The sequence below is a fragment of the Ochotona princeps genome, chromosome 1 (genome assembly GCF_030435755.1).
Source record: "Ochotona princeps isolate mOchPri1 chromosome 1, mOchPri1.hap1, whole genome shotgun sequence".
Classification (NCBI taxonomy): Eukaryota; Metazoa; Chordata; class Mammalia; order Lagomorpha; family Ochotonidae; genus Ochotona; species Ochotona princeps.
In genome coordinates this window covers 105,612,340-105,637,063 of record NC_080832.1, presented here as the reverse complement: position 1 = coordinate 105,637,063, position 24,724 = coordinate 105,612,340, and the positions used below count along the sequence as shown (strand labels likewise).

At 47.2% G+C, this 24,724-nt stretch overlaps 1 protein-coding gene across 6 annotated transcripts in view; it reads left to right on the top strand.

Annotated features, from left to right (window-relative positions):
* UBR2 (ubiquitin protein ligase E3 component n-recognin 2) overlaps positions 1-20,978 on the top strand; it is a 126,725-nt gene extending 105,747 nt beyond the window's left edge. For 5 of the 6 annotated variants that reach the window (XM_058662903.1, XM_058662896.1, XM_058662884.1 and 2 more), the window contains 11 exons: positions 1,495-1,591; positions 1,770-1,837; positions 3,345-3,480; positions 6,109-6,199; positions 7,216-7,346; positions 8,790-8,898; positions 14,072-14,128; positions 15,962-16,039; positions 18,837-19,007; positions 20,099-20,200; positions 20,739-20,978. In XM_058662903.1, coding sequence (XP_058518886.1) covers positions 1,495-1,591; positions 1,770-1,837; positions 3,345-3,480; positions 6,109-6,199; positions 7,216-7,346; positions 8,790-8,898; positions 14,072-14,128; positions 15,962-16,039; positions 18,837-19,007; positions 20,099-20,200; positions 20,739-20,880 — 1,182 coding nt within the window. In that variant the 3' untranslated portion in view covers positions 20,881-20,978. Of the gene's footprint in view, positions 1-1,427; positions 1,468-1,494; positions 1,592-1,769; positions 1,838-3,344; positions 3,481-6,108; positions 6,200-7,215; positions 7,347-8,789; positions 8,899-14,071; positions 14,129-15,961; positions 16,040-18,836; positions 19,008-20,098; positions 20,201-20,738 lie in introns of those variants that run through there. The other variant, XM_058662911.1, reaches the window with a different exon arrangement.
* The last annotated feature ends 3,746 nt before the right edge of the window (positions 20,979-24,724 follow it).

Below are 24,724 nucleotides of genomic sequence, written 5' to 3'. Positions count from 1 at the left end.
ATTATAGAGACAGCAGCTTTACCTGCTACACCTTAGCAGCAGCTCTGCTATTGAGCCAACAACATTCTGGAAAATACAAAATAAACTGAAAGATCTCTACTTTCATCTCTGATATGCTTACGGTCTTCTAGCATAGCAATACATTGTCCTGATTCCCCTGTCAGAAGCACATACACAGCTATAAAATGTAACTTTTAGGGCCCGGCATGGTAGCCTAGCGGCTAAAGTTCTCTCCTTACACACACCAGGATCCTATACGGGCACTTTTTCGAATCTCGATGGTCCTGCTTCCCATCCAGCTCCCTACTTGTGGCCTGGGAAAGCAGTAGAGGATGGCCCAAGGCCTTGGGACCCTGTGCACCTGCATGGGAGACCTGGATGAAGCTCCTGGATCAGCTCTGGCCACCATGGTAGCCACTTGAGGAGTATATCAGTGGATGGAAGATCTTTGTCTCTCTCTCTCTCTCTAAATCCGCCTTTCTAATAAAAATAAATCTTTAAAAAGAGAGAGAGAAAGAAAAAGTTCCCAGCTCGTAACTTCAGCCCCGGCTGTTGCAGTCATTTGGGGAGTGATCCACTGGGTGGAAGATCTCTCCTTCCTCTCTCCTCCTCTAACTCTACCTTTCAAATAAATAATTAAATCTGTCTCTCGCGCTCTCTCTCTTTTTTTTAACATATACTCATGCCAAAACCTCACTTTCAAAAAAATAGTGAGATGTAATTACTGAAGGGAGAGACCCGGGTTTAAAGCATTACCGTAAGGCCCAGCGTGATAGCCTAGTGACTAAATCCTCACCTTGCATCTGCTGGGATCCCATATGGGCACCAGTTCTAAACCTGGCAGCTCCGCTTCCCATCCAACTCCCTGCTTGTGGCCTGGAAAAGCAGTCAAGGACAGCCCAAAGCCTTGCAACCCTGCACCCATGATGGAGACCTGGTAGAAGCTCCTGGCTTCAAATTGGCTCAGTTCCATGCATTTCAGCCACCTGGGAAGTAATCTAGTGGATGAAAGAGCTTTCTCTCTATAGTTCCTTCTCTCTGCATATCTACCTTTTCAATAAAAAAAATACTAATAATAAAATAAATCTTTTTTTAAAAATTAATCTAGCCCAGGTTTGCTGCACCTACTCCATCTGTAGCAATTTTTTTTAATGGTTACAGACATTCTTATTTGGGCAACGATCTGCTCACACATAGAGCTTCTTTTTACTATTCTCTAAATACACTTAAGGAAATGCTGCATTGGCTTCATCTATGGCTGTCTGGTTCAATGGGTATGCAGGTGTTCTCCCGAGAAAACCGGAAGCGAGCAGGTGGTTTAGTTTGTGCAGATTTTTGCCATTGCGTTCATTACGCCACGTGCATGTCAATAAAGGTGTCAGAGCTTCAGTGGCATACTTTCCACTGAAACTTTGTTGTCCTTCCAGCTGTACTTGAACTTGCTCTGCTGAAAGAGGAGAACTGCTTCCTGTGACTGGTGTCCATTTATTGCAGGATGACTGTCTGAGGTCACTAACAAGATTTGCAGCAGCGCACTGGACAGTGGTGTCACTTTCAGTGGTACAAGGACACTTCAGTAAACTTTTTGCATGTGAGTATTAATAATATTTGTGGACTATCTTATAATTTCTTGTGAAATTTTGTACTTGATATAATTTCTCGATTTTTTTTCATATGTCATACAAAACATACATTCAAACTAGATTTTGTGCATTTTTGCTCATGTCAACCTGTGAAATATGCTAATATGTTGATTTCCGATTCTTCAGCATTGGTGCCTGATAACAGCCATGAAGACCTTCCTTGCATATTAGATATCGACATGTTTCATTTGTTGGTAGGTATCTTGTCCACCTACAAGGCTAGAGTTCTAGACTAGAGTTCTCCTTGTTACGCTATGTAACTTTACCTTAGGTTTGGTGAAGAGTATAGAGCCAGGAACCATTCATGATGCCGTTTTTATCACTTCTGGGTATGATTGTTCTTATGTGGAACCTCAAAAGAAAAGATTCTGAAGATTCACACTGGCTGCTTCTCATAGCAGTCAGGGTGCCCCTTGGGGCTCCGTTTTGTCCCATTTTGAAGTGCTGGAGGAAAAGTCCAAGTTCAGCTTCCTGCCCGTGCATACCTGGAAGATGCTAGGGAGCAGCTCCCATCCTTGGGAGACCTGGCTTGAGTTCCCGGCCCTTGACTTCAGCCTGGTTCAGCCCCGGTGGTGTAAACATCTGGAGAGTGGACCAGTGGGCAGGACATCTCTGTTTCTCTGCCTTTCAAAGAAAACAGAGATGTTTTTAAAGGCTCCTGGGTGACAGACTTGACCAAGGTGTTTAGATGGGTCCCGTCTCCTATATTGTGGCTAGGTCAGTAATTTCACCTTTTCAGGCTGTTAAAGAAGTAAAAATGACCCCAGCAGTATAAGGCCTGCTGTGCATCCATAAAGTGATTTTATTCATTTAGAAAATCCCTGAGGTGATGCTGATGTTTCTGTGATTCAGAGAAAGTTCTGTTTTTGTTTGTTTTTGAAAGGCAAAGTTACAGAGAGACAGACGGAGATCTTCCGTCTGCTGGTTCACTCCCCAGTACTCACAGTGACTGGAGCTGAGCCAGGCTGAAGCCAGGCGCTTCTTCCAGGTCTCCAGCATGGTTGCAGAGGCCCAAGCGCTTGGGCCATCCGCTGCTGTTTTCCAAGGCACATTAGCAGGGAGCTGGATGGGAAGCAGAGCACCTGGGACTCAAACCAGTACTCATATGATTCCACAGGAAGAGGCTTAATCTACCATACCATGACACCAGCCCCCAAGTCTGTTTTCTGAGCTGGGCAAGCAATGGGTGGCTAATTTCAGACCTACCTCAACTTGCACAGGCCAGAGAACACCACTTTAGGTTGGTTAGTACCTACCTCATGTGATTCTGAATTGGATTTTGAATCAGTTAATCCATGTAATAGAATGTTGTGAGCAAATCTGTTCCTAACAAATGCCAGCTGTTGTTCCCATTGCTGCCCCTGAAGTCACCAGCACTAACACCGCCATGCAGCGACACCTGCATTCAGTCCTCAGTCCCCATGCTGAGGTCCTCTCAATACATGCGAATTATCTCTAATGTACCAGCAGAGGAACTGTGGCTCAAAGGTGCTGACTATTTCAAGTGTTGTTTTTATTACTAATAAGCTATATAGAGGTGGCCCCTGGATAGGACACTGTTAGCTCAAATCATTTCATCTCACCTATCTGGTGATAAGAGTGAAGGTCTGTTAGAGGGAGCGTCTAAGCTGAGCAGGGCTCACAGGAAGGAAGTGGGGCAAGAGAAGGCATTGTGTCTGACCATCTGCATCCGGCACCTAGGTGAGCTTGGTGCTGGCTTTCCCCGCGCTGCAGTGCCAAGATTTTTCTGGGATCAGCCTTGGCACTGAAGACCTTCACATTTTCCATCTGGTCACCATGGCACACATCGTACAGATCCTGCTGACCTCAGGGACAGGTAACTCCGGCCCTTCTGTCGGCTTCCTGAAGGAAGTACTTGAGTTGTCTCAGTTTGAAAATATGTATATAACGCTATGTTAATCCATAATGGGGGGGGGAGTGCAGGGAAGTCTTTCAGGACCATAAAAAGAGTGAGGAAAAAGTACAATATAGCCTATCAAGATCAAATCTGGTAATTCATAGACAACAGACTCAAAGCGGCACTAAACAATAGTAAAACTACTACACCAATGCATGAGGGGGGAATCGGGTGCGATCCTGACAACCTCTTAACAGGAGGTCATGTGCGTGGAGCAGGGGGGCACTCCAGAGTGGAGCAGGTGGTAAGGAGGAAGCTTGGATCCCAACCATGAAGACTCCCAGACCTTCACCACAAACTATTAATACGAGCAACAAGGACTATATCCCAACTGCCAAGGAGGCCACAAGGAATTGGATGCCCTCGGAGCCCGAGTACTCTGAGGTCACCCACCCCCAACCGGAGATTCCGAAGGGGATGGAAGAAGTCCAAACACTACCATGCAGAAACCAACGTCATCGGAAAGACAACCAGAAGCCCTGAGCGGTCCGCAGAAACAGAAGAACAATAAACATCCTTCGGGACCAGGGAGGAGAGCTTTCTCTGGTCCGAGCCTGGTTCCACCTCTGGATCCCCGCCCTCCCTCGCAATGACCATCGGGATCGCTCCGAAAACCCCTCATAGCAAACAAACAATCATACAAACTAAAAAAAAACCTAAAATAAATAGGCAAACAACAAAAAGTAGAGCTTGGAATCTGACAGGAAAGAGCTGGCGTGGATTGGCTCATGCCTCGCTGGGTGGGACACAAAGATTAGTCACTCCTCACCATGGTGCTGAGGATTTCCCTGCACACACACCCCCAAAAAAAATGTTCTGCACCTTAATTGTCGACAAATGTCTTGTTAGAGTTACAAACCAATCTAGATTATCCTAAAATCTGCCAAGATCAGCAGAATTATACTTCAACACAATGAAATAGACACGAGACAGCTGAATGGTAACTTATAGCCATTTTAAGGTATATAGCAGCCGATCCTGTATATAAACTAAAATTGAAATGTCAATGAGCTAATCATAGGTTGTGGTTAAGAACTTGCTTTTTTTTTTTTTTTTTTAACACACTGGTTACTCAAAACCATGTCAATTCCATAATGTTGCAAATTGCTGTTGATGTTATATTGTAACTCTTAATTGACTGGGATGATACTCTACCAGCTCTAACTTCGGACCAGAAATGGTCTCCCCAAGAAACTGTTCAACCCATCTGGACAATAAGTAGCTGGACTCTATGCTTGGTATACGTTTGCAAGGAAAGAATCTTGATTGAATTTGAACTGTAATACTGCATCGAGGTGGAGGAATCCACCAGGGGGGAGGGGCGTGGGGAGCGGTGGGGGGATTCCCAGAGCCTATGAAACTGTCACATAATGCAAAATAATTAATAAAAAAAATAAAATTTAAAAAAAAATGTGTATATATTAGAGGAAAAGCTGTTTGGATCACAACCATGTGTAAATTATGATTATACTACTTTTATCCTGATGTGAAAAGTTTTGAAACAAATTTCTTCTTCCCACTAAAATCCCATAGTGATGTGGCTGCTTTTACATATTATCTTTTAACTTCTGTAATATTCAGGTCACATGGTCATTAAGCTCCTTAGGATTTATGTTTTAGAATGCTAATTTTATTTTAACCTACATGTCCGTTAATTCTCCCCAAGCTCATCATTAAATTATATCTTATGGGGAAGGAGTTTGGCCCGGCAGTTAAAATGCCAACTAGGATATCATGTCCCATATCAGAATATCAAAGTTCAAGTTCCAGCTCTGCCGCGGCTCGGCCACCCACGTGGGAGACCTAGATTGACCCACCAGCTCCCAGCACCGCCTTGACTCCTGCCATTACAAACGTTTGGAGAGCAAATCAGAAAATGGCAGTGCTCGCTCCCTCTCTCTTTCTCTGCCTCTCAAATATAATAATGATAGTGATAAGTAAATTATGTCTTACATTTGGACTTCTTGGTTCTGAAACAGTTTTTAAATTTATTTATTTTTATTGGAAAGTCAGATATACTGAGAGGAGGAGAGACAGAGAAGAACTTCCATCCACTGATGCACTCCCCAAGTGGTCACAATGGCCAGAGCTGAGCCGATCTGAAGCCCACAGCCTGGAGCTTCCTCAGAGTCTCCCATGCGGGTGCAGGGTCCCAAAGCTTTGGGCTGTCCTCGACTGCTTTTCCAGGGTACAAGCAGGGAGCTAGATGGGAAGCAGGGCCTCCGGGAATACAACTAGCACCCATATGGGATCCAACACATGCAAGGCGAGGATTTAGCCACTAGGCTACCACGCTGGGCCTGGTTCTGAAACATTTTAAGACAGTAGATTTACCTGGTGTTACCTACCCATTGGTGCCTTGACCTAACAAAACAGAGATCAGTTAGGGAGGTGAGACTTGAAGGGTTAAAATTCTGTGTATTTGGTGGGAATGTTTCATGTTATAATGTACCGTGTGAATATATTTAAGTGCTTAAATGATGTGATCATCAGTTCTAACAAGACACAATTGGAAAATACAAGTACAAGTAGTTTTTTATCTTTCAGAAGAGAATGGCATGGATCAAGAAAATCCCACCGGTGAGGAAGAATTAGCAGTTCTTGCTTTGTATAAAACGCTTCACCAATACACAGGAAGGTAAGATCCCAATTGTCACATGATAAGCATTTCCCCAAATACTAGTAGGTGATACCACGAGAAAGGAATTGGCCAGTTAGGGGAAATTGCTGTCTGTTGACATGGCTGGGTTGACCTCCCGCACTGCTCTGAATAGTTCGTCTGCAGATGTCGTGGGAGCTTGAAAGAGGGGTGCTGCTGCTCTGCAGAATGTGCCATGATTGTGGAACCCTTCACTGGCTCAGAGAACCTGGCATGGACTAGTAAATGGGTGCATTGGCTGTTGTAAAACATGATGCCTCATGAAAAACTGTAAAATGCAAATTCAGTTGGCATCATAACATTTCTTAAAGTAGTGTCCATGATAACAGGAGTGAAGTGAACAGGGTAGGGTTTCACATATTGTTGGAGTCATCATTCTTACAGTGTTTAACTTTTTAGATGCGTGTACCAAGAAGCTATAAAACTTGCTTGACTAAATAATCCTATTTCTGAAAAATCCACATTAACAAAATAACCCAAATAGAGAAAAACCTATATGCATGCCAAGATGTACATTCTGATAAAATGTATTATCAAGAGTTGAAAGTAATCCAAATGTTTGCAGAAATAGTTTGGCATAAATTATGATTGACATGTTCTAAAATAGTATAAATCACTTTTAAATTATGACTTGTAATAGCCTCAAAAACATGTTAACTTTAAAATGTGTGTATCATAGTCACAACATTGTAAAACAAAACAATATTAAAATAGCCTGCAAGAATCAGACATGCTGGTATTGGGCACTAGAATAACGCAGTTTTTTTGTTTTCTCGATTTTCTCTGTTGCCATGAACTTATTGCTGTAATAAATTTTAATAACAGCATTGAGAACTAGCTCGGCATCCGTACATGGTCAGGAGCAGCGGTTAACCCACTCCTCTCCAGGAGGAGTGCCATCAGTTCCAAATGGCAGTCATCTGTCATCACTGTGTACTGTGTGACCAGAATGACCTGTTCCTAGGAGATGACCCAGTGCTCACTCTGTCTTTCAGTGCCTTGAGAGGAGCCCCCTCTGGCTGGCATCTGTGGAGAACTGTCAGAGCTGGGGTCTTGCCTTTCCTAAAGTGTTCTGCTCTGTTTTTTCATTACTTAAACGGAGTCCCTCCCCCACCCGACATTCAAGGTAATTTATAATTTTCTTTTGTAGTGTGGGAAATGAAACGTCGGTTGTCTTTGGCTCTATTACTCTAGAATTAAGGTGACTTAGAAAAGTTAAGAATTAATTGAAAAGTTAAGAGTGATTGAAAGTTTCAAATGAGGTTAATTGTGGTGATGAACACATTTATGGATTTAAATGCATGTTTGCAAGGACAGTTTTAGAAAGTTCCTAGAAATGCATATTTTAGAAAATCATGTATGGATCTCCAAAGTTTTCTTGAATGTAAATTAATTCATCTTTTGATCCCCCCCCCTTTTTTTTTAAGTTGCACGCATGATCAGTGTGATTTATTCTTAGCCTGGTATTTTTTACTCCATTTTCTACAAACTTTATGAAGTACTTTGTCTGCTTTCATCTGCATCTCAGTAATTGTACTGTTAAAATTCTGTGTGAATGTTCTTACAGTTGCAAAGCACTTTTGCTTCCAACTGTTAAAATGTTTGATTATATTATTTATAAGCTGAAGTCTACAGATTGTAAAATATAAAAATTGGTCTTTCTCATTTTAACTTGAATGCATGGCATTAAAATTCAAAATCTCCACAATTGCACATAAAGTTGATCTCATAATGAGAATTGATTTGCTGTTTCACAGTCATGTCCCATGTTCTATTTTGATTAATGTCACAAAAGCAACTAAAGATAGACTTGATTGTGTCTGTGTTCTCACCACACCTGACACCAGTAGGGTGCCTGCACAGAACTCTCCAGAAGCTGACTGACCTTTGAGTGCCCACACACCAGGCAGAATTATTTAGACTTCCAAGTTTTTTCCAGTAATAATTAGAGCTGCTATGTTAGTCCATCTCTCAGTAAAACCAGCTTGCATTCTGTACTGCTCTGTGCTTTTCCAGCGCACCCATATATTGCCTTTGCCATCTAATGGTCACAAGAACCTCATGAAACAGATTAAGCAGGTATACTGTCTTGCAAAGAATAAACCAGGAAGTTGTGACCAAATTTGATTTGGTAGTCACCTGACTCTGCTCTCTGTTACGTCCTTTTCCAGGAACCTCTTCCGTATAACATTCTGTTAACAACCTGTGAACTGAATACCTAGCAGAATTGGTGTTGTGGGGTTTTTTGTTTTTGTTTTGTTTCTTATTAGAAAGACAGATTTTTAGAGAAAAGGAAAGACAGAGAAGGAAACATCTTTCAGTGCAGAGTCCCAAGAACTTGGAACATCCCCACTGCCTTCCCAGACCATTACCAGGGAGCTGGATTGGAAGTGGAGCAGCCAGGACACGAACTAGCACCCATATGGGATACAGGCACTTGAAGGTGAAGGATTAGCCTCCACCCAGAATTGGATTCTTTCATCATACTTTTTGTCTTTTCCAGCTACTAAAGTCTGTTTCCATACAGAATGTACTGTTGATTATGTGCAATACTCTTCTCCTTTTGCAGTTTCTACAACAAACAGTTTTGAACATTTATGTAACTATCTTTCATTACCGAGCAACCTCATATGCCTTTTTCAAGAAAATAGTGACATAATGAATTCACTGATTGAAAGGTAAGAATTATACACTTTCCTTTATTGTACTGCTAAGTCATGTGCAGCCAGACTTCAGTTTTCCACACTATAGCAAAATTCTCAAATAACAAACCTGCCAGAATTCAACACATGCAGTTCAGACTACAGTGAGCAGGCCTTTTTTAGCTAAGGTTTTGGCTTTTTCATAAAATTTTACCAGCCTAATGAATGACATAGACAGAGTTCCATAGAAAGAAAGTGATGGCAGAAATGCTTACTTCCTCAAGTGAATGTGTTAATGTATTATATATATTTTTAAGATTTACTTATTTGTGTTTGTTCATTTATAAGGCATAGTGACACAGACAGGAAGAGAAACAGTACTGGCCTTGTGGTACATTGGATTAAGCTGTTGCTTGAAATGCTGGCATGCCATATGAGTGCTAGTTAGGGTTAGGCTTAAGTTAGGGTCTCTACTTGTCCAGATACCTGCTGGCAAAGCTAGGCCAGGAGAGCTGTTCAGTTTGCTCTGCTATCCATGGTACTGGACATCCTGCAGGGTTTAATGAGCTGTGATGTCCCCCATGTGCATCTGGGCATGCTGCCCATTGCACAAGCTTCAACAACCAAGGAGGCCCAGATTCGACACGTGCATTCCTCGGTCAGACAACAGAGCCTGTGATTTTCCCAATGGCTGGAGTTTTGAGTTCAGAAGTCTTAATTGGGGAGTTCCCAAAGAAACCATCAAAGGTGACCCCAGGACTGATTCCTTTGTGTGTCTCAGCCTGTATGTGTTCAGGGTCTGGCTCAGTACGTCTCCCCTGTCACTCTACACACACATTGGTGGTTGCAGTTGCCTGGTCGGTTCTATTCCCAGCCCCATCTCATACGCAAACCAACAGACGCTGCGGCCCAGCCTAGCCCTACTCACCACACACAGCCCTCATGCACACCAGTGGGAATTACATACAGCCCAGTCTGAGTGACCCTTAATCACTCCCACCAGGCCTGTCCCTAGCCCTGGTTCCTGCACATCTGGTATATACAGCAGACTGGCATCCCATTTGGCTCTCGTGCACATCAATGGGTGCTACAGCCTGGTTCAGCACAACCAACCCCACCATCCAGCCCATGCTTATGCTGGTGGCTACTACCACCTGTCAAGACAGGCCCACTCCAAGCCCTGGTTCTCTCCAGTGGAAACTGCAATCCATCAGACAGGTGCCCACACTTTCCCTGTGAGGCCCACTTCCAGCCTGGGTCTTGCTCCTTTAAGTGATTCTGTGTTCTAGCCTAACAGAACTTGCCCCCTGTCCCAACACTTGCCAGCTAATGCTGTGGTAAGGCCCAGCCATTCTGCACTTACCCTGACTCCTGCATGCACCAGTGGATAATAGTCACTTAGCCCAGCCTGGCTCTCCTCCTAACCTAGCTCACATGCAGGCCAGTATGTTTTGTAGCCATGCTCAGCCTGGTCCACCCTAGGTCCCAGCTCTCACACTCACCAGTAAGCACAGTGGCCTAGTAGGGGAACCCCGCAACCCCGCTACAAGGTTCACTTAAAATCCCAGCATGTTAGGTATGCTGGTGTGTGCTGCAGCCCAGTTTGGCATATCTTCTCTCACATTCGCCAGCAGGTGCTGCAGCCTTTTGGCCTGGCCCTGTCTGTGCCTGTTTCCAGATCATGCTGGCAGGTGCTGCAGCCTAGCCAAGCCCAGCCATCCCCCATTCGCAGCCCTAATGTGAACTGGCTGATGTTGTGGCCCAGCCTCGTCTGCTCCCAGACCTGAGCCATATATGTATGTCATGGGTACTGTAACCTGGCCTAGGGCTGCTTTCTCCCAACCTCAGTTGTTGTGCTCATCTACAGGGACTGCATCCTGACAGAGGAGTTCTCCTAGCTCTTCTGTCAGGTCACCTCCCAGTTGCAGATCTCCCACACACCGGTGGGTTCCACCCAGTCTGACTTGGCCCACCTCCTGTTCTGGCAGGTATGGCAGCCTTGCCCGACCGGCTCACACCCATTCTGGCTCTTACCTTTGGGTGTTATAGCCTAGCCCTGCCTGGCTCACCACCAGACCCAGCTTTCGTATAACTCAGAGCCCAGCCTGTCCTACACCCATTCTGACTCTCATGAGTCTAGTCCAGTCTGGCACACCCCAGATCCAGTCTTAAAAGATACTGCAGCCATGCCCAGCCCAGTTCACTGCTCCCATTCTGGCTCTCATGCTCACCAGTGGGAACCACTGCCCAGCAGGGTCATCCCCTTAGCTCCCCTACCAGGCCCGCTCCCAACCACAGATTTTTGCACATGCTGGTAGATGCTGCAACCCAAACCCAGCCTGGCATAACCCATCCTCTGTGGCCCAGCCTGCCACCAGTCCCAACTCTTGCTGGTGGGTGCTGCAACCTAGCCAAGCCCAGTCTGCCCCTATCTCTAGTTTTCATGTAAACCAATAGATGTGAAAGCCTCGCCCTGTGTGACCCACACCCCATCCTGACTCCTACATGTGTCAGAGTGCTATGGTTTGGCCCAGCCCTGCCTAGTCCACTCCTCTCCCCCTACCATCCCCTGCCGTAGCCAACCTACACACTTACCAAAAATTGTGTGCTTACCAGCAGGAGCTACAACCCACAAAGGAAGTTCCCCCACCGAGCCCATTCCCAGACCCAAATCTCATGCATGCCGATGGGTGCTAGGCCCTTACCCGGCATAGCCCACCTTTCTCTTAGCCCTTATGTGTGTTGGTAAATGTTGTAGCCCATCTTGCCCCATACCAATTCTTAGGGCAGCTGCGGGTGCTGCAGCCTGGATCAGCCTGGCTGTATCAGTGAGTTCCACGGTTATATCCAGTTTGGCCTGTCACCAGCCCCAGCTCTTGAGCAAATCATTGGATATTGCAGTTCCATGGAGTGAGCCCACATAATCCCCAACAGCATTGTTCCCACAGCTGGTTCTTTGACATGCTGCTGAGTGTCATGGCCCAGCCTAACGTTACCCATTCTCTGTTTTGACACTCATTGGCAGGTACTGTGGTCTAGTCTTGCTAGGTAGGCCCTCAGCCCTAGCTTTAGTGTGCATCAATGGGCAGTGGGCTGTGGTGTTTGATGCTAACTAGCCCAGCTCAGGTTTCCCATGTGGGTGGGTGCATCAGTCTGATCCAGAAAGGTCCCCTTGATCCCTCCTTGAAACCCCTCCTTGAAACCTCTTGATGTCAGCCCCTTTGTTTACAAGTACGGTGGCCTTATCGATGGAAACTTTCTTTTTTTTTTTTAAAGATTTATTCATTTTTATTACAGCCAGATATACACAGAGGAGGAGAGACAGAGAGGAAGATCTTCCATCCGATGATCCACTCCCCAAGTGAGCCGCAACGGGCCGATGCGCGCCGATCCGAAGCCGGGAACCTGGAACCTCTTCCAGGTCTCCCACGCGGGTGCAGTGTCCCAATGCATTGGGCCGTCCTCAACTGCTTTCCCAGGCCACAAGCAGGGAGCTGGATGGGAAGTGGAGCCGCCGGGATTAGAACCGGCGCCCATATGGGATCCCGGGGCTTTCAAGGCGAGGACTTGAGCCGCTAGACCACGCCGCCGGGCCCGATGGAAACTTTCTAAAAATCATTCCTCACCAGCAACATGCTACCTCAGTGATTACCGCTCACACACACCCGATAACCCTTTTCCTGAGCAATACATAGCTACTGTGCCTGCAAACACAGGAGTTCCCCTGCCTGGTCTTCTGGCATGGTGGCATGCTGGCCTAAAGCCCTGCCCACCCACTCTGGGATCCTAGCTTTTCTGCCTACCCGTGACCCAAGCATGTTAATGAATGCCAAAGCTGGTCTGCCAGCATGCCATGACACCGTGCCAGCCTGGGACCCTAACACCACCCCACCCCACCCATCTGGGAACCAAGTACGTGAACAAGTTCCCAGGCCCACTCCACTTTGCCAACCCCCAGCGCAAGTTCCTAGGCCCCCAATGCTGCCTGGGTGCAAGGAAGGTGCCTAGGCGCCGACCAGTTTTCTCATTTTAAAAAAGAAAATAAATGCTTGAAGAATATAGAAAGTGATATCCTTACAGAATGTTGGGGAGAATAGAAAATAATACAGGCTACTCTGAAGGAAGCAATATAACAATTCCTCAAAAAGTTGAACATAGAATTACTCAGTTATCCAGCAATTCCACTTCTAGGGATGTGTGGCAGCACAGTTAAAAGCAGGGATCCAAATCAGTATTTGCATCTAAGCCCATTTTCATAGCAGCATCACTCATGAATAAACGTAAACCTTTCAGATACTCAATATCGGGTGCAAATATCTCTCTTTCTCTTTCTCTTTCTCTTTCTCTCTCTCTCTCACACACACACACACACACACACACACACACACACACAGAGGAATGAATATTGTTCATCCTTAAAAGGAAATTAGGACACACTACAAGGTGAATGGACTGTAGCACATTGTGCTGAATGAAATAAGCAGGTCATAACACTGTGTCATTCCATCTTGGTGAGGTACCTCAAGTAGATTCAGGAAACGAAATGGTGGCTGCCGGGGACTCGGGGAGCCAGGCTGGTGTTCAGTGGTACAGCTGCAGGTAAAATAGGTGTCAACCTGCGCAGTGCTGACGGCACACAGCGGTGTGAATGTCCTCAATGCCACAGAATTGCAGCTTTATAAGTGATTGAAATGCTACATTTTATTTCACCACAACATTTTTTTAATAAGTGCTCTAGCTCCAAATAATATGAACCTGTCATTAATTTAGACCAATTTTTCAAGAGTATTCAAAGAAATGGAATAATAATAATTACAAATTTAATATGAAACCTTCTGGTTTTTAAGAAATAATCGATTTTCATAAGTTTCAGGTACATTATAGCTTCTTTTAGTGACAAACACAGCTAATTTGCAAAAGCTCATTGAAAGTCTAAGATTAGTTTATTTTGGTACATTTTGAAATCCGTGCACTATTTTTTTTTTTTCAGAATAGACACTTTTGTGAGCTCTTTGAAGACTCTTGTGTGCATAGATTTCAAAGTGTTTTGGCACCAAAGTAAATTTCTAAATACATTTTCTACAAGCTATCTGACTTGTACCTTAGTCATTCAAGAAGATTCTTCTTGTTGAGTTTAGAAGGGAAAAAAGTTATTCTTTAAAAAAGTAAAACTCTTTTTCTCCCCCCCCCCCCTTTTTTTTAATTAAAGTTGGTGTCGTAACAATGAAGTGAAAAGATACCTAGCAGGTGAAAGGGCTGCTGTAAGGTAAGTTGCACTGTTAGAGCTGTGGTTGCTAGGGGAGGAAGCAGAGCTGGAAGCTGTTTTTCTCCACGATGACTTTCTGTGCCTTCAGTTATCCGGAGACGGTAGAACAACCTGCCGCCTTCCGACTTTTCCTCATAGTCTGACCGTGAGATTTTGTAAAAGAATTAGGAATGTAAACATACTGCATTAATCATATTCTTGGTAGAGGAAAAAAAAAAATAACAGAATAACCCTGGTTTGGATTATTTTAAAACATGTGGGTCTCTTTTTAAGTTTTTCTTAGCTCTGTATTTTTTTCTTCCTGTTATTGTAGAACCCTTCCAGCTTTCTGCAGTTACTGAGGATATAGTACAATGAGGCTGTACGTACTCGCCCTCACCTTCCCTGGCTGTCACATTACGGCTGGGGGTTTCTCATCTTTCTTTTTTCCTTTTTGCGTTAGTTGTGTTGCAGTCATGAAGTACAGTGTGCTTTCCCAGGTGGTAGCAGATGTGTTCCATCTGTTAGTTACTTGGTTCTGCTAAATACATTCTCTAAAAATCTGGAGACTGGAGAAGATGATCTGTTCTACTTGTTTGTGTTTACACATCCAGAAATGATAGCACCCCCAACTTGAATATCATGAATTTCCTATACTGAGAAAACTACATTTTCCCCCTCATTTGAGCAGCAGAGAGACACAGAAAGATATGTCTGCAGGGTCTTGAATTTTTTTTCTACCAAGAACCATTTGGACATTTGTAATACCATCCACAAGCCAAGCAGCTTATCAACTTAGAAATGAGCCTGCTGTAGATTTATTGAATTTCAGATTCCCACCTGCAGTTGCCTTGGCAGGACCGAGGACTTCCACAGACCACGACTGACCATTCCCCATGTCTGCCAAGCCAGGTCACATCCAATCCAGGTCTCCCCACAGGGAGCTAGGGCCCTTCACACGGGCTGCTGCTCTCTCCCAGAGCACACCGTGGCAGGAATCTGAACTGGAGCTGGACACCAGCCCAGGCACTCTGATACGGGATGTGGACATTCCAGGTGGGCTGTTAGCTGCCACACCAAACACCCACCCTGGGCAGAGTTCTTAACCTGAGGCATACAAATTACCTTGGAATCTTTTAAAATACATCCCTAAAGTTGGAGTTTTAACAATGTATACCCAACATACCCCCTAAAACTCTTCCACTTGATTCCAGTAGAGTAAGAATCCACCGGTTGAAGTAATTCCCCCATCAGTTAAGGGCCACCCTTACGTTTATTGCAGGCAAAGTCAGGCAGGGCCCCAAGATGTCACCCTGCAGAACATGTGTGCATGCAGCAGCTCCTGACGCTGGGAGTGTGAGGGCCCACTCTACCTGAACGTGGATCCCCATTTGGTCTAAATCAACTTCAGTCACAGAATCAACATGGGGTGGTGTCTAAAGAAAGTCCATCTTTTCTGCTAGCACTTCTTCCCATCCAACTCATTCTCCCTCAAGATCACACCAGATGCGTCCAAATCCTTCTGCCTCCTGCCCCCGGCTCTGTGGCAGTCACTCAGTTCAAATTCAGTTCTGTGCAGCCGTTTCAGCCCACCCTTCTTCCCACAGCTGCAGAGTATCCACCCACACGGGACTGACACTAAGTGGAGCTGGTTCCTGCCCTGAATGTGGAGTCTTAGCTTTCCCAGTAGAAACATGACCTCCAAGGACTGCACCCCTTATGAATGCCCATTTAGCTTTCTGCTCTACTTTCCTGTCACTCACATTCAATTTGGCCTCAGCTAAGAATCACCCTGTACTCGTTATGATGGGCCTTCCTATTAACTGAGATCTTAACATTTTGCATTTTCTCTAGCTATCCAAGAGAATCTAACAAATTAATAGACCTTCCAGAGGATTACAGCAGCCTCATTAATCAAGCATCCAATTTCTCGTAAGTTTGGGTGTGATAGCGTTGAGCATTCCCTGCCTCTGTACCCTGCCACCACACCACAAAGAGCTGGGGATGGGGGTTATTTCATTATTGTTGGTTTTGTTAGGTCAGGGAATCCTAACATAGATGGCATTTTCCAAGGCCTCACTTGGGAAAGCATCATTCCAGCACATGCATCAAAGTAAGATGGAGAGTGGGAGGTGGAGCAAGCAAATGTACGGAAGGTTCTCTGAGCACTAGTTGTAACTTCAATAAGAACCCTTGATCATTTTAAAAATATTACTAAACATGTGATAAAGAGCATAAATATACTATAATAATATATGAAACAAAGCTTTATCTTACAATCTGAAGCTATGAAGGAATCTTGCCTCTTTTCTCCTCCTTCTGGTGGCTGGAATGGAGTTTTAGGTGTTATTGTGTGTGCAGACATTAATTATGTGGGTTTATATTCCTAAGCAGCATATATTATTATTTTGCATGTTTTAAGGTTTATTTAAATGACATTGTACTATACATATGCTACAGTACTCAGCATGATTTCTAGGTTTTTCGCTTAGAAGTTTAGGCATTTGAAAAGCTAAGTGCTAGGAAAAGGAAGACCTTGAACAACAGCTGGGCCTGGGCCAGGTCAAAACCAGGAGCTTGGAATTCCCTGGGACTCTCGTCCCACGTGGGCTGTAGGGACTCAGGCCAACACGGGGCGTCCTCATCTGCTGCCTCCCAGGAGCATTAGCAGAAAGCTGCATTGTAAGTGGCGGTGGGACTTGAGCCAGGCACTCAGATAAAGGATGCTTGGCATAACATCCCAGCTAATGGCTTAACTCGTGGACCACAACACCCACCCATTTCTCTCTTGGTTTTTAAAGATATATATATTTTTTAATTTGAAAGGCAGATCTACAGACACAAAGAGAGACAGAAAGAGCTTTCATCCACTGCTTCACTCCCCAAATGGTTATAACAGCTAGAGCTGAACCAATCCAAAGCCAGGAACCAACCAAGAGCTTTGAGCCTCCTCTGAGTCCCCATGTGTTACAGGGGCCCAAGAACTTGAGCCATCCTCTGCTGCTTTCCCAGTCTATAAGCAGGGAGCTGGATGGGAAGTGGAGCAGCCAAGACTAAACACGGTGCCTATATGGGACACTAGTGTTACACAGTGGAGGATTAGCCTGGTGAGCCATCATACTACCCCAACTCATTTTTTTTTTTTAAGATTTATTTACTTTTATTGCTAAGTCAGATACACAGAGAGGAGGAGAGACAGAGAGGAAGATCTTCCGTCCAATGGTTCATTCCCCACGTGGCCGCAATGGCTGAAGCTGAGCGAATTGGAAGCCAGGAGCCAGGAGCTTCTTCCAGGTCTCCCACGTGAGTGCAGGGTCCCAAAGCATTGGGCCATCCTCAACTGCTTTCCCAGGCCACAAGCAGGGAGCTGAACGGGAAATGGAGCAGCCGGGATTAGAACCGGTGCCTATATGGGATCCTGGCGTGTTTTATTTATCTTTCCCCCTCTTAATGACTGCTGATTTTGTCTCAAATTTCCAGCACTTAATTACTCTGTGTACATGTGACATGTTACTTCATCTGTGCTCTTAAGACGAACTTTTGGGCCTGGCATAGTGGTCTAGCAGCTAAAGTCCTACCCTTGCACACACCGGGATCCCATATAAGCACCAGTTTGTGTCCCAGTGGCCCGACTTCCCATCCAGCTCCCCGCTTGTGGCCTGGGAAAGCAGTCGAGAATAGCCCAGGGCCTTGGACCCTGCACTTTCATGAGAGACCCAGAAGAGGCTCCTGGCTCCTGGCTTCCAATTGGCACAGCTCCAGCCAGGTGTGGTAACTTGGGGAGTGAATCATCAGACGGAAAATCTTCTTCTCTATCTGTCCTCCTCTCTATGTCTGACTTTCCAATAAATAAACCTTTAAAATAAAAACAAACAGGGGCCCAGCGGCATGGCCTAGGCGCTAAAGTCCTCACCTTGAACGCACCAGGATCCCATATGGGCGCCGGTTCTAATCCTGGCAGCTCCACTTCCCTTCCAGCTCCCTGCTTGTGGCCTGGGAAAGCAGTCGAGGACGGCCCAAAGCTTTGGGACCCTGCACTCACGTGGGAGACCTGGAGGAGGTTCCTGGTTCCCGCTTCGGATCGGTGTAGCACCAGCCGTTGCACTCACTTGGGGAGTGAATCTTCAGACGGAAGATCTTCCTTTCTGTCTCTCCTCCTCACTGTATATCTGACTTTGTAATAAAATAAATAAATCTTTAAAAATAATAAAAACAAACAAGCAAACAAAAAAGTATAGCTCCCACTCTGTTTAAGAAAAAAAGAAAGAAATTAACTTTCCTAGGCCATGGAGAGGTTTGCATTTGGGCTGTGCTTGTTTCTGCAAAATTCTTTCATAGGATGGTTCTCTACCATAAAGTTCCATGGCCACTATTTTTTTAAAAGATTGATTTATTTTTATTGAAAAGGCAGATTTACATAGAGAAGCAGTAACCAAGAGAAAAATCTTCCATCTGCTGGTTCACCCAGAAATGGTCACAGTGGCCAAAGCTGAGCCAGTCCGATGCCAGGAGGCGGAGCAGGGTCCCAAGGTTTTGAGACATGCTCCACTGCTTTCCCATGCCACGAGCAGGGAGCTGGACTGGAAGTGGAGCAGCCGAGACACAAACCAACACCCATATACGAATGCTAGAACTTGGAAAGTAGAGGATTAGCCAGTTGGGCCACAGTACCAGCCCCATGGCCACTTTTTTTAGCAATGACCTATACTTTTGGTTTTGGTTTTTGTAGGTGTCCCAAATCAGGTGGTGACAAGAGCCGAGCTCCAACTCTGTGCCTTGTGTGTGGGACTCTGCTGTGCTCCCAGAGCTACTGCTGCCAGACCGAGCTGGAAGGGGAGGACGTGGGAGCCTGCACGGCCCACACCTACTCCTGTGGTTCCGGGGCCGGCATCTTCCTAAGGTAAGAACTTGCAGGGGCAGGATGCTGGTGTGCCTCGTGTGTGCTCACAGTGGGGGCCCTGCAGTCCCGTGGTTCATGGCCAACTCCTTGTGGTCCCTTCATCATCATTTCTCCCACTCAGCCCCAGGGGACAGTCCTGAGCCACCCTCTTCCTATTGCCCTCTTACCTCAAATGTGCAGCTGCCCCGATTCTGCCAGAAATAGGAATTCTCTGTGTCCTCGTGACCTCTGACTCCTGTCCACATTCCCCTTGCCACCTGCCACGCAGAGCTGCATTCAGTTGGCAGTGGACAGCAGCTCCTGGCGCCTGCCGCTCAGTAGGCATGGAGAGCACCGTCTTCCCAGAATGACAGGGAAAAAACAGGCCTGCTGAGCATTCACGTGCAGTGCCCGCTGAGGAGGGGAAGCAGGGAGGGGAATGGGGAGTGGCCTCCGAGGAGATGAATTCTAGCTGATGGGCTTTTAAGTGAAGAGAATGCAACTTTGAAGAGCTATAGAAGTGGGGAGACCATTCTAGACAAGGAACAGCAAGCACGAGCTAGTCCGGGTTGGGGTAGGCCCAGGGTAACCTGGGGCATTTCTGAGTGCCAGCTCTGGGGCAGGGGCGGAGTGAGCTCCTCCGGGGCCGTAGGTTATGTCCTCCTCCAGCCTTGACAGATTCTTACATGTAATAGTAGGTTCTCAGTAGACATTTGTTGAATGGCTGAATCATTACAACCCAAAAAGAATGTAGGCAGCTCTCCGATTAGGGGCAGGTAATCTGTTAGTGGTCCTCAGGAGAAAGCCTTGCCCTGTCCAGCCAGAGAGTTTGGGTTGTGTGCAAAACATGTCTACCTGTGTCCCAAGTCAGCATAGTGTGTCAGCAGACGTGTTTGGCTTGGAAGTTGATCTTCTCCCACTTGCCAGCTGGCTGTGCTCCCCTTCAAGGTGTCTTTGCCCTTGGGCTGTGGAGATGCCCTGTGGTCATTACTGTGTATAGTGTGGTTGTCTGGATATCTGGGCCTTCTCTTCCAATACGGGACTGATTTTTTCGAGACTTCATTATGCATTGGACTGAGTGAGAACCACGGGTCTCAACACTGTCTCCACAGAGTGCGGGAGTGTCAGGTGCTGTTCCTGGCTGGCAAGACCAAAGGCTGCTTTTACTCCCCTCCTTACCTAGACGACTACGGGGAAACGGACCAGGGCCTCAGGTAAGGTTCTGCACTGGTGACCCCAATACCCACGGAGCATGGGGTCAGTTCCTCACGTGAGCCCTGCCCCTCCCTGGGGGCTCGGCCAGGGCCAGCACAGGCAGAGCAGACTCCTGTCCGACAAGGACAGCCCCGTGAGGAGCAGCAGGTAGATAGGGGGAAAGATCAGGGCCAGAGGGTGTCCTCATTGGATCTGAGTCCTGTTTTCCTTGGTGGCCTCCACCCTGTCCCCCATGTACCCTTCTTTTCCCTGTCATAACCAAATGGACAGGCACCAGGCAATGTAGCCTAGGCCCAGACCCACCTGCTCCCCTGGCCCACCTGGCCCCGTCAGCACAGGTGTGCACCGTCTCCTCTTTCCAGCTGCTCTCAGCAGACGCCCAGCTGGCATGTTTGTCAGTCACCTGTCACTTGCCTGCCAAGCGGCTTCCACAGCAGGTCTGAGGCCAGAACCTGGAACTGCTGCCAAGTCAGGGCGGGGCAGGGGGTGAGGGCCCAGTGGGCATCCTGAGCCACACTGCTGCTGCCTTCTCTCTAGACGAGGAAACCCTCTGCGCCTATGCAGAGAGCGCTTCAAGAAGATCCAGAAGCTGTGGCACCAGCATAGCATCACTGAGGAGATCGGACACGCACAGGAAGCCAACCAGACCCTGGTCGGCATCGACTGGCAGCACTTGTGATGACATCACTGCCAAAACCACAGGCCCGGATTTCTGTAACCCAGCTGGCTTTTTAAGAAAGAGATTAGGAAATAAATTGCATCAGGTTTTGAAATGGATTGTTTAAGCTTTCCTTCCCGGATTTATTTTTATAGTTTTCTGACCCCAGAGACTGTTAAGTCATCTTCCGTCGGCAGGTCTCCTCAAACTGGTGGCTGCGTCCCCCTAGATGCAGCCTCGTCGGTGCTGGAACCCAGCAGCAAGGAGCTTCATTCACTGCCCAGTCAACGCAGCCCCCATTGTCACTGACTCTGGGGATCCTGGCTGGGCTGAAGCCAGCTCCTTCACTGTAGCTCCCTGGCTCCCCTGGGGGCCCTGTGCTGGCAGGCCTGGGCAGGAGGGGGGCTGCGCAGGTTCATGGGCACTTTGGGCGGCTTGTTTTGGTTTTGGTTTTGTTGTTTTGTTTTGCTTTGAGAGACAAACCTCACATCAAGGGCTTTTTGAAGACTTCAAGATTCTGCATTTCCCACATTGCACCAATGATATTCTGTGTCCTTGAAAGAAATGTCTGAATCAAACCCAGGGGAAGATGTGAGAGGCCTGTGTTTCCCCCAACCCGGCCCCGCAGCCTCAGAAGCCAAGGCGCTCTCTGCTCAGCACACCTGGTGTGGCCTTGGCCCCAGCTTTTTCTTCTGGGGAAACATCATTATCCCTCCTACCAGGTGCCTCCCAGAGCAGCGGCACCTTAGTAATCAGGGCACTACACTTGGTTCCCTCACAGGGGTCGCCTGTGTCCCGGAAGCCAGGGACCTGCCTAGAGGGTGTGGTGAGTCTAGTCCAAAAAAGAATTCTGCAGCTCTCAGAGGGAGGGCTATGGGACCGGCAGTCAGAGGCCCTTCACTCATGGTTGACATGAACTGTGTCTGCAAGCTCTGTCCTCAGCTGCCCAGGGACCCAAGAGGCTGGACAGGAACCCAGGCCTGGAGCAGGGAAAGTGCTCTGCGGAAGCCGCTTCCCCTCCCCGGCACAGTGTGCACCCTCCTCCTCCCAGCAAGGATGGCTGGCCCTGCCTGCCTGCCTGGGTCCTACTGGCCCTGCTGGGGGAGGCACAGCAGGCAAGAATACTCGCCTGGAAGCCACCTCCCTTCTCATGTTCCTGGCCTCCAGCCCAAGGATGTGGTTCCTGTTTCTTTGGGCCACACCTAATTCCTCTGACTTTCAAATGCATCTGCTTTTGACTTCTCCAAATGTTCACCCACCTTCAGTGGGAGCAGATTGGACCGAGTGACTCCCGTCAGTGGGTTAGCTGCAGTCACCCAATTGTAACAGTACTCGAGCTTTCCAGCCCGACTCCACACAAGCCTGGCCTGGGCAGAGGGTGTCCCAGAACTCCGTGCTCCCAGGAGAAGATGGGGTCACCCTGAGGGCAGTAGCAAAATGCACACTCTTTTCTGGCGTTAAACTGATCCCCTCCCTAACAAATCATCCTACTTTTATGATTTGTTCCGCATGTTTTCTGCTTATTGTAGAAATGTTTATATAATATGGTTTCCATATCAGGGCATATCCTATCTGTTTAATAAATTGGCTACAACTTTACTATCTATGGACAAACTTGTAAAATTTGGAATGTATCATATGTAAAAAGTTTAAAGATATCCAAATAAATGCTTTAGGAGTTGACATTACTTAGGTCTAACCTACATGTCCTTTCCGTTTTCTCATGCACACTTCAGTATCCCGGCCATGTTCTCCATGTCACCTTGCTACAGAGCAAATGGGGCACCTGTATTAGCTTGAAATTTAAGAGGCTTATATTATTATTAGTGTCAACGGCGGCCATTAGCCACAGCATCTTGAGCTTCACAAAGCCCAAGCATTATCTCAGCCGATTAGGTTTCATGTTCCTCGGGGAAGACAGCTGTGACCTTTGAAGCTCACACTCCTGGGAACGAGACAGCAGGCCGAGACGTGGCCCCAGGGTACAGCCCAACTTGGCCAGGGTGCCAGCCCAAACACTCCCCTGCTCTGCTTCCAGGAGGCTTCCAAGAGCTCTGCTGTGCCCTTCAGAACCCACTGGTAAGCCAAACAGCAAGGTTCCCACTGCTCTGTTCAAGTTCATGGCCACCAGCTTCCTTCCAGGTTCCAGCGGGCTGCCCCAATCATTTCATGTCCCTAGGCTTGTTTTCTGTGTTGTTTTTCCTCCCAAGATTTCATCTATGCACCAAAGAGGCCACAAGTGACTCCCAGGGGGAGGGGGAGGAGGGGGGGGAGCCTGAAACCACAGCCCCCTTCCTGTGGGAGGCAGGAAGTCAGGAGCTCACACCCAGCACCAGACCCAGGCACTGTGGTGGGGGACACAAGGCTCTTACCCACAAAGCCGCGTGCCTGTGCCTGCTCTAACCTTGTACTTTTCAGCCAACTTTATTGAAGTATATTTTACAAACCCTAAGATAACCATTGTCAGTTACAGTCCTATACATTTGGACCCGAGCGTACAGTTGTGTAACAGCCACCGCAATGGAGAAACAATATTGGCATCACCCCAGAAAAGACCCCCACGTCCCGTGTTCATCCCTGACCCTCCAGCTCTGCTTATGGAAATGGAGCCCCATGATGTGTCCGCAGCTGAGCTATCCCCCTTGTGCCTGTGGTGCTGAGGAGTGGCCACAGTACAGATGGGCAGGTAGACAGCAGCAAGGACCACTGGGCTTGAGTGACTTTTGGAAATGGCCACCACCTACACATAGATGGGTGTGTGTGTGTGGTGTGTGCCACTGTTTTCTTGGGAAGCTGCTTTTTTATGCCGTAGTGGGTGAGAGGCCCTCACTATCTTGGCCCACCATGGCCCTGGCTAAGCTGCAAACTTGCTTGCCTAGCATGACAGGTGCCTGCCTGGGGAGGAGTGAGTGGCACACGGAGTAAGCCCTAATCTCCTTAACCCCTATTGAGGTTGTGTGGGGTTTATTTGCTGGCAGTCCAAACCTGTGCTTGAAACTTAGTTGCGAAAAGCTATGAGTTCTTGAGCTGAGGCAATAAATTCCAGGATACCCAGAAGGTCCAGAGGAAGAGGCGGTCACCCGCTTCTCCACCGGGAAATGAGAGTTCTGAAGAAAGTCCAAAGCCTTGCGTTTACCTGCCACCCCACCGCACCCCAGGGCTAAGCCTCACTGAACCTAAAAAGCCAGGCCAAGCTCTGAAGGGGAGGAAGAGTATAAATGTATTCAAGTTCTAGGAGAGGAAGAACCCCATAGTCTTGCTGCTCATTGCCAGGTGGCCCAAAAGAACGGGCTCGGAGTTCTCAAGCCACCACCCACACGAAAGGCACAGTTAGCAATAAGTCCTCTCCCAGCCAGCAAGTCACATACATCCTGGCCTCACGTTACCCTCACTCCTGCCTGCAGCCCTCAGGTCATTTCTGTCTGCCCTATAACCTGGACCCAGAGAGAAACCCACTTTGGATCAGAGCAGGGCCACAGAAGTTTTTCTTAGATGGTTATATTAAAAATCCAGCAGCTTCAGCTCACTCCAACACTTGAATGCGGTTGGGCCACCTCTGGGTCACTGTCCCCACAAGTAAAAGAGGGCAGGATGCAGGGCCAGGCACAGGCAGCAGCCCAGCATTGCTGGTTAATACTGCAGTTTCCCTGATGAACAAAAACTGCCTGGAGTTGGGAGCCTGTACTCAGGGATAAGATAATCACTGAACCAAGTGACGTTGATGCAATGCAGTGTTTAATATCAATCATACAGCTGTCAGCGCACGGTGACACTTGTGGGCCCAGGGCAGCATTCCCCTCACCACCATGGATCCCAGAAGATGGGCGGGGGGAGGGCGGGCCTAAGGACCCCTCACCAGAGATGG